This window comes from Lampetra fluviatilis, unplaced genomic scaffold (genome assembly GCF_964198595.1).
Source record: "Lampetra fluviatilis unplaced genomic scaffold, kcLamFluv1.1 SCAFFOLD_646, whole genome shotgun sequence".
NCBI lineage: Eukaryota > Metazoa > Chordata > Hyperoartia > Petromyzontiformes > Petromyzontidae > Lampetra > Lampetra fluviatilis.
In genome coordinates, this window is record NW_027621023.1 from 17,501 (window position 1) to 29,532 (window position 12,032).

General features: G+C 52.6%; 1 protein-coding gene across 1 annotated transcript in view; it reads left to right on the top strand.

Annotated features, from left to right (window-relative positions):
* PELO (pelota mRNA surveillance and ribosome rescue factor) overlaps positions 1 to 12,032 on the top strand; it is a 54,997-nt gene that overhangs the window by 16,656 nt on the left and 26,309 nt on the right. The window contains exons 6-8 of the mRNA XM_078885111.1: positions 227 to 388; positions 3,239 to 3,285; positions 8,531 to 8,604. Coding sequence (XP_078741237.1) covers positions 227 to 388; positions 3,239 to 3,285; positions 8,531 to 8,604 — 283 coding nt within the window. The remainder of the gene's footprint in view (positions 1 to 226; positions 389 to 3,238; positions 3,286 to 8,530; positions 8,605 to 12,032) is intronic.

Genomic DNA, 12,032 nt, shown 5'->3' on the forward strand with positions numbered 1-12,032 from the left:
ATTTTATGTTTTATTTTTATTATTTATTTGTATTATTTTATTACTTCCCTTCTACGGTGACTTTACCGAAAGAACCAAGAAGACGAATCCCTGCAGTCACGAAAGAAGCTTCACATCGATATATTTTATTGTCTTTTATTTGTATTATTTTATTACTTCCCTTCTACGGTGACTTTACCGAAAGAACCAAGAAGATGCTGGCATCTGTGCGTTCCTCCCGCCGTAGTGGTGAAGGTGGTGCTAGTGGCCAGCCCGGGCTTCGTGCGGGAGCAGTTCTTTGAGTTTGTGATGCGGGAGGCGTTGAGGAGGGAGCTGAAGACGCTGCTGGAACATCGTTCCAAGTTCCTGCTGGTACACTCCTCGTCGGGGCATCGTCACGCACTCACAGGTACTCAGCATGAGTACTCGGGTACTCACTCAGTCATCCACTCACTCACTCACTCACCCACTCACTCATCCACTCGCTCACCTACTCACTCATCCACTCACTCAGTCATCCACTCACTCACTCACCTACTCAGTCATCCACTCACTCACCCACCCACTCACTCACCCACCCACTCACTCACTCATTCATCCACTCACTCACTCACCTACTCACTCATCCACTCACTCACCTACTCAGTCATCCACTCACTCGTTCATCCACTCACTCAACCACCCACCCACTCACTCGCTCACACATTAACTCACTCACTTATCCACTCACTCACCCACTCACTCAGCTACTCACTCACTCATCCACCCACTCAGCCACTCACTCACTCATCCACCCACTCAGCCACTCACTCCTACACTCACTCACTCACCCACTCACTCAACCACTCACTCACCTACTCAGTCATCCACTCACTCACTCATTCATCCACTCACTCAGTCATCCACTCACTCACTCATCCACTCACTCACCCACTCACTCACTCATCCACTCACTCCTACACTCACTCACTCACCCACTCACTCAACCACTCACTCACTCATTCATCCACTCACTCGTTCATCCACTCACTCGTTCATCCACTCACTCAACCACCCACCCACTCACCCGTTCACACATTAACTCACTCAATTATCCACTCACTCATCCACTCACTCATCCACTCACTCATCCACTCACCCACTCATCCACTCACTCATCCACTCACTCATCCACTCACTCATCCACTCACTCACTCATCCACTCACTCACTCATCCACTCACTCACTCATCCACTCACTCACTCATCCACTCACTCACTCATCCACTCACTCACTCATCCACTCACTCACTCATCCACTCATCCACTCACTCATCCACTCACTCATCCACTCACTCATCCACTCACTCACTCATCCACTCACTCACTCATCCACTCACTCATCCACTCACTCACTCACTCACTCACTCATCCACTCACTCACTCACCCACTCACTCACTCATCCACTCACTCACTCATCCACTCACTCACCCACTCACTCACTCATCCACTCACTCACTCATCGACTCACTCATCCACTCACTCACTCATCCACTCACTCACTCACCCACTCACCCACTCACTCACTCATCCACTCACTCACTCACCCACTCACTCACTCATCCACTCACTCACTCATCCACTCACTCACTCATCCACTCACTCACTCACCCACTCACTCACCCACCCACTCACTCATGCACTCACTCATCCACCCACTCACTCATCCACTCACCCACTCACTCATGCACTCACTCATCCATTCACTCACCAACTCACTCATCCACCCACTCACTCATCCACTCATACACTCATCCACTCACTCACCTACTCACTCATCCACTCACTCACCCACTCACTCACCCACCCACTCACTCATGCACTCACTCATCCACTCACTCACCCACTCACTCACCCACCCACTCACTCACTCACTCACTCACTCACCCACTCACTCATGCACTCACTCATCCACTCACTCACCCACTCACTCACCCACCCACTCACTCATCCACTCACTCATCCACTCACTCACTCACTCACTCACTCATCCACTCATCCACTCATCCACTCACTCAGTCATCCACTCACTCATTCATCCACTCACTCACTCACTCACCTACTCACTCATCCACTCACTCACCTACTCACTCATCCACTCACTCACTCATCCACTCACTCACTCATCCACTCATCCACTCACTCATCCACCCACTCAGCCACTCACTCATCCACTCACTCACCTACTCAGTCATCCACTCACTCACTCATCCACTCACTCACTCACCCACCCACCCACTCACTCATCCACTTACTCAACTACTCACTCACTCAACCACCCACTCACTTACCCACTCACTCACCCAATCACTCACCCACTCACTCACATAGCCACTCACCTACTCACTCACTCATCCACTCACCCACTCAGCCACTCACTCACTCACCCACTCACTCACTCACCCACTCACGCAACTACTCACTCACTCATCCACTCACCCACTCAGCCACTCACTCACTCACTCACCCACCCACTCACCCACTCACTCACTCATTCACTCATTCACTCACTCATCCACTCACCCACTCAGCCACTCACTCACTCACTTACCCACTCACTCACCCACTCACTCACTCATTCACTCATTCACTCACTCATCCACTCACCCACTCAGCCACTCACTCACTCACTCACCCACCCACTCACCCACTCACTTACCCACTCACTCACCCACTCACTCACTCACCCACCCACTCACTCACTCACTCACCCACCCACTCACCCACCCACTCACCCACCCACCCACTCACTCACCCACCCACTCACTCATCCACTCACTCACTCATCCACTCACCCACCCACTCACCCACCCACTCACCCACCCACTCACCACCCACTCACCCACCCACTCACCCACCCACTCACCACCCACTCACCCACCCACTCACCCACCCACTCACCCACCCACTCACCACCCACTCACCCACCCACTCACCCACCCACTCACCACCCACTCACCCACCCACTCACCCACCCACTCACCACCCACTCACCCACCCACTCACCCACCCACTCACCCACCCACCCACTCACCCAGCCACTCACCCACCCACTCACCACCCACTCACCCACCCACTCACCCACCCACCCACTCACCCACCCACTCACCCACCCACTCACCCACCCACTCACCCACCCACCCACTCACCCACCCACTCACCCACCCACTCACCACCCACTCACCACCCGTACTCTCCCCCCTCTCTCCGCTCACCACAGAGGTTTTGAGCGACGCCGCCGTGGTGAGCAAACTGGCCGACACGAAGGTGAGGTATGACACAACTCACCACACTCACCACTACACTCACCACTACACTCACCACTACACTCACCACTACACTCACCACCACACTCACCACTACACTCACCACTACACTCACCACTACACTCACCACCACACTCACCACTACACTCACCACTACACTCACCACTACACTCACCACTACACTCACCACCACACTCACCACTACACTCACCACTACACTCACCACTACACTCACCACACTCACCACTACACTCACCACTACACTCACCACCACACTCACCACTACACTCACCACTACACTCACCACTACACTCACCACCACACTCACCACTACACTCACCACTACACTCACCACTACACTCACCACTACACTCACCACACTCACCACTACACTCACCACTACACTCACCACTACACTCACCACTACACTCACCACTACACTCACCACTACACTTACCCTCACCACCACTACACTCACCACTACACTCACCACCACACTCACCCTCACCACCACTACACTCACCACACTCACCACTTCACTCACCACTACACTCACCACTACACTCACCACTACACTCACCACCACACTCACCACTACACTCACCACTACACTCACCACTACACTCACCACTACACTCACTACCACACTCACCACTACACTCACCACTACACTCACCACCACACTCACCACCACACTCACCACTACACTCACCACCACACTCACCACTACACTCACCACCACACTCACCACCACACTCACCACCACACTCACCACTACACTCACCACCACACTCACCACTACACTCACCACTACACTCACCACCACGCTCACCACTACACTCACCACCACACTCACCACTACACTCACCACTACACTCACCACTACACTCACCACCACACTCACCACTACACTCACCACCACACTCACCACCACACTCACCACTACACTCACCTCTACACTCACCACCACACTCACCACTACACTCACCACACTCACCACTACACTCACCACCACACTCACCACTTCACTCACCACTACACTCACCACTACACTCACCACTACACTCACCACTACACTCACCACTACACTCACCACTACACTCACCACTACACTCACCACTACACTCACCACCACACTCACCACTACACTCACCACTACACTCACCACTACACTCACCACCACACTCACCACTACACTCACCACCACACTCACCACCACACTCACCACTACACTCACCTCTACACTCACCACCACACTCACCACTACACTCACCACACTCACCACTACACTCACCACCACACTCACCACTTCACTCACCACTACACTCACCACTACACTCACCACTACACTCACCACTACACTCACCACTACACTCACCACTACACTCACCACCACACTCACCACTACACTCACCACCACACTCACCACTACACTCACCTCTACACTCACCACTACACTCACCACTACACTCACCACCACACTCACCACTACACTCACCACCACACTCACCACTACACTCACCTCTACACTCACCACTACACTCACCACTACACTCACCACCACGCTCACCACTACACTCACCACCACACTCACCACTACACTCACCACTACACTCACCACTACACTCACCACCACACTCACCACTACACTCACCACCACACTCACCACCACACTCACCACTACACTCACCTCTACACTCACCACCACACTCACCACTACACTCACCACACTCACCACTACACTCACCACCACACTCACCACTTCACTCACCACTACACTCACCACTACACTCACCACTACACTCACCACTACACTCACCACTACACTCACCACTACACTCACCACCACACTCACCACTACACTCACCACCACACTCACCACTACACTCACCACCACACTCACCACTACACTCACCACCACACTCACCACCACACTCACCACTACACTCACCACCACACTCACCACTACACTCACCACCACACTCACCACCACACTCACCACTACACTCACCACTACACTCACCACCACACTCACCACTACACTCACCACTACACTCACCACTACACTCACCACTACACTCACCACCACACTCACCACTACACTCACCACTACACTCACCACCACACTCACCACCACACTCACCACTACACTCACCACTACACTCACCACTACACTCACCACTACACTCACCACTACACTCACCACCACACTCACCACCACACTCACCACCACACTCACCACCACTACACTCACCACCACACTCACCACTACACTCACCACTACACTCACCACTACACTCACCACCACACTCACCACTACACTCACCACTACACTCACCACCACACTCACCACTACACTCACCACCACACTCACCACTACACTCACCACTACACTCACCACCACACTCACCACTACACTCACCACCACACTCACCACTACACTCACCACCACACTCACCACCACACTCACCACCACACTCACCACTACACTCACCACCACACTCACCACTACACTCACCACCACACTCACCACCACACTCACCACTACACTCACCACCACACTCACCACTACACTCACCACTACACTCACCGCCACACTCACCGCCACACTCACCGCTACACTCACCACTACACTCACCACTACACTCACCACTACACTCACCACTACACTCACCACTACACTCACCACTACACTCACCACTACACTCACCACTACACTCACCACTACACTCACCACCACACTCACCACTACACTCACCACTACACTCACCACTACACTCACCACCACACTCACCACTACACTCACCACTACACTCACCACTACACTCACCACTACACTCACCACCACACTCACCACTACACTCACCACCACACTCACCACTACACTCACCACCACACTCACCACTACACTCACCACTACACTCACCACTACACTCACCACCACACTCACCACTACACTCACCACTACACTCACCACTACACTCACCACCACACTCACCACTACACTCACCACTACACTCACCACACTCACCACTACACTCACCACACTCACTACTACACTCACCACACTCACCACCACACTACACTCACTACACTCACCACACTCACCACCACACTCACTACTACACTCACCACTACACTCACCACTACACTCACCACCACACTCACCACTTCACTCACCACTACACTCACCACCACACTCACCACCACACTCACCACTACACTCACCACTACACTCACCACTACACTCACCACCACACTCACCACTACACTCACCACTACACTCACCACTACACTCACCACCACACTCACCACTACACTCACCACCACACTCACCACCACACTCACCACTACACTCACCACTACACTCACCACACTCACTACTACACTCACCACACTCACCACCACACTACACTCACCACACTCACCACACTCACCACCACACTCACCACTACACTCACCACCACACTCACCACTACACTCACCACCACACTCACCACTACACTCACCACTACACTCACCACTACACTCACCACCACACTCACCACTACACTCACCACTACACTCACCACACTCACCACTACACTCACCACACTCACTACTACACTCACCACACTCACCACCACACTACACTCACTACACTCACCACACTCACCACCACACTCACTACTACACTCACCACTACACTCACCACTACACTCACCACCACACTCACCACTTCACTCACCACTACACTCACCACCACACTCACCACCACACTCACCACTACACTCACCACTACACTCACCACTACACTCACCACCACACTCACCACTTCACTCACCACTACACTCACCACCACACTCACCACTACACTCACCACTACACTCACCACTACACTCACCACCACACTCACCACTACACTCACCACTACACTCACCACTACACTCACCACTACACTCACCACCACACTCACCACCACACTCACCACTACACTCACCACTACACTCACCACTACACTCACCACTACACTCACCACTACACTCACCACCACACTCACCACTACACTCACTACCACTACACTCACCACTACACTCACCACCACACTCACCACTACACTCACCACCACACTCACCACACTCACCACTACACTCACCACCACACTCACCACCACACTCACCACTACACTCACCACTACACTCACCACCACACTCACCACTACACTCACCACCACACTCACCACTACACTCACCACTACACTCACCACCACACTCACCACTACACTCACCACCACACTCACCACTACACTCACCACTACACTCACCACTACACTCACTACCACTACACTCACCACTACACTCACCACTACACTCACCACTACACTCACCACTACACTCACCACCACACTCACCACTACACTCACTACCACTACACTCACCACTACACTCACCACCACACTCACCACTACACTCACCACTACACTCACCACTACACTCACCACCACACTCACCACTACACTCACCACCACACTCACCACCACACTCACCACCACACTCACCACCACACTCACCACCACACTCACCACCACACTCACCACTACACTCACCACTACACTCACCACTACACTCACCACCACACTCACCACCACACTCACCACCACACTCACCACTACACTCACCACCACTACACTGTACAGAGCTACAGTGTAGTGGTGAGTAGTGTTGCTTGGCCCAGTGTGGTGATGTTCAGCGTTCGGTACAGTGTTGGTGTGTACAGTGTCGATGTGTATACAGTGCGGTGTGTACAGTGTCGGTGTGTACAGTGTCGATGTGTACAGTGTTGATGTGTACAGTGTTGACGTGTACAGTGTTGGTATGTACAGTGCTGATGTGTACAGTGTTGATGTGTACAGTGTTGGTGTGTACAGTGTTGATGCGTACAGTGATGGTGTGTACAGTGTTGTGTGTACAGTGTCGGTGTGTACAGTGGTGGTGTGTACAGTGTTGTGTGTACAGTGTTGGTGTGTACAGTGATGTGTGTACAGTGCGGTGTGTACAGTGTTGTGTGTACAGTGTTGGTGTGTACAGTGCTGTGTGTACAGTGTTGGTGTGTACAGTGCTGTGTGTACAGTGTTGATGTGTACAGTGATGTGTGTACAGTGTTGTGTGTACAGTGCTGTGTGTACAGTGTTGTTGTGTACAGTTGGTGTGTACAGTGTTGGTGTGGACAGTGCTGTGTGTACAGTGTTGCACTGTCCGTGTTTCCAGGCGGCAGGAGAGGTGAAGGCTTTGGATGACTTCTACAAAGCCATGCAGAACGAGCCAGACAGAGCGTTCTATGGGTACTCACTCAACCACTCACTCACTCACTCACCCACTCACTCACTCACTCACTTACCCACTCACACACTCACTCACTCACTCACACACTCACTCACCACTCACACACTCACTCACTCACTCACTTACCCACTCACACACTCACTCACTCACTCACCCACTCACTCACTCACCCACACACTCACTCACTCACCACTCACACACTCACTCACTTACCCACTCACTCACACACTCACTCACCACTCACTCACACACTCAGTCACTCACTCACCCACTCACTCACTCACTCACTTACCCACTCACTCACACACTCACCCACTCACTACTCACTCACACACTCAGTCACTCACTCACTCACACACTCACCACTCACTCACACACTCACTCACCACTCACTCACTCACTCACCCACTCACCCACCCACTCACCCACTCACTCACACACTCACTCACCACTCACTCACCCACTCACCCACTCACTCACACACTCACTCACCCACTCACTCACACACTCACTCACCACTGACCCACTCACTCACACACTCAGTCACTCACTCACTCACTCACTCACTCACTCACTCACTCACTCACTCACTCACCCACTCACTCACTCAGTCACTCACTCACTCACCCACTCACTCACACACTCACTCACTCACTCACACACTCACTCACCCACTCACTCACACACTCACTCACACACACACTCACTCACACACTCACTCACACACTCACTCACTCACCCACTCACTCACTCACTCACACACTCACACACTCACTCACACACTCACTCACCACTCACTCACACACTCACTCACCCACTCACTCACACACTCACTCACCACTCACTCACACACTCAGTCACTCACTCAATCACACACTCACTCACTCACACACTCACTCACCCACTCACACACTCACTCACTCACTCACCCACTCACTCACTCACTCATCCACTCACTCACTCACTCACCCACTCACTCACTCACTCACTACTCACTCACTCACTCACTCACCCACTCATTCACACACTCAGTCACTCACTCAATCACACACTCACTCACCCACTCACTCACACACTCACTCACACACTCACTCACACACTCACACACTCACTCACTCACACACTCACTCACTCACACACTCACTCACTCACCCACTCACTCACTCACCCACCCACTCACACACTCACTCACCACTCACTCACTCACCACTCACTCACACACTCAGTCACTCACTCACCCACTCACTCACTCACTCACACACTCACTCACACACTCACTCACACACTCAGTCACTCACTCACTCACCCACTCATTCACTCACTCACCACTCACACACTCACTCACTCACCACTCACTCACACACTCAGTCACTCACTCACTCACCCACTCACTCACTCACTCACACACTCACTCACACACTCACTCACTCACACACTCACACACTCACTCACACACTCACTCACTCACACACTCACTCACTCACACACTCACTCACTCACCACTCACTCACACACTCACTCACACACTCACTCACTCACTCACACACTCACTCACACACTCACTCACTCACACACTCACACACTCACTCACACACTCACACACTCACTCACACACTCACTCACTCACACACTCACTCACTCACCACTCACTCACACACTCACTCACACACTCACTCACACACTCACACACTCACTCACACACTCACTCACTCACACACTCACTCACTCACACACTCACTCACTCACCACTCACTCACACACTCACTCACACACTCACTCACTCACCACTCACTCACTCCCTCACACACTCACTCACTCACCACTCACTCACACACTCACTCACACACTCACACACACACTCACTCACACACTCACACACACACTCACTCACTCACCCACTCACTCACTCACACACTCACTCACCACTCACTCACACACTCAGTCACTCACTCACACACTCACTCACTCACTCACCCACTCACTCACTCACCACTCACTCACACACTCACTCACTCACTCACACATTCACTCACACACTCACACACACACTCACTCACTCACCCACTCACTCACTCACTCACACACTCACTCACCCACTCACTCACACACTCACTCACTCAAACACTCACTCACCCACTCACTCACTCACACACTCACCCACCCACTCACTCACTCACACACTCACTCACCACTCACTCACACACTCACTCACCCACTCACTCACACACTCACCCACCCACTCACTCACACACTCACTCACCACTCACTCACACACTCACTCACCACTCACTCACCACTCACTCACACACTCACTCACCCACTCACTCACACACTCAGTCACTCACTCACACACTCACTCACTCACACACTCACTCACCCACTCACTCACACACTCACTCACTCACCCACTCACTCACACACTCACTCACACACTCACTCACCACTCACTCACACACTCACTCACTCACACACTCACTCACCCACTCACTCACACACTCACTCACCCACTCACTCACACACTCACTCACTCAGTCACTCACTCACTCACCCACTCACTCACTCACTCACTTACCCACTCACTCACACACTCACTCACCACTCACTCACACACTCAGTCACTCACTCACCCACTCACTCACTCACTTACCCACTCACTCACCCACTCACTCACCACCCACTCACTCACCACTCGCACACTCACTCACTCACTCACCCACCCACCCACTCACACACTCACTCACTCACTCACCACTCACTCACACACTCACTCACTCACCCACTCACTCACTCACCCACTCACTCACCCACTCACTCACACACTCACTCACTCATTCACACACTCACTCACCCACTCACTCACCCACTCACTCACTCACCACTCACTCACTCACTCACTTACCCACTCACTCACACACTCACTCACCACTCACTCACATACTCAGTCACTCACTCACTCACCCACTCACTCACTCACTCACTTACCCACTCACTCACTCACTCACTCACACACTCACTCACACACTCACACACACACTCACTCACTCACCCACTCACTCACTCACACACTCACTCACCCACTCACTCACTCACTCACACACCCACTCACTCACTCACTCACACACTCACTCACCACTCACTCACCACTCACTCACCACTCACTCACACACTCACTCACCACTCACTCACACACTCACTCACCACTCACTCACCACTCACTCACACACTCACTCACCCACTCACTCACACACTCAGTCACTCACTCACACACTCACTCACACACTCACTCACCCACTCACTCACACACTCACTCACTCACCCACTCACTCACACACTCACTCACACACTCACTCACCACTCACTCACACACTCACTCACTCACACACTCACTCACCCACTCACTCACACACTCACTCACCCACTCACTCAC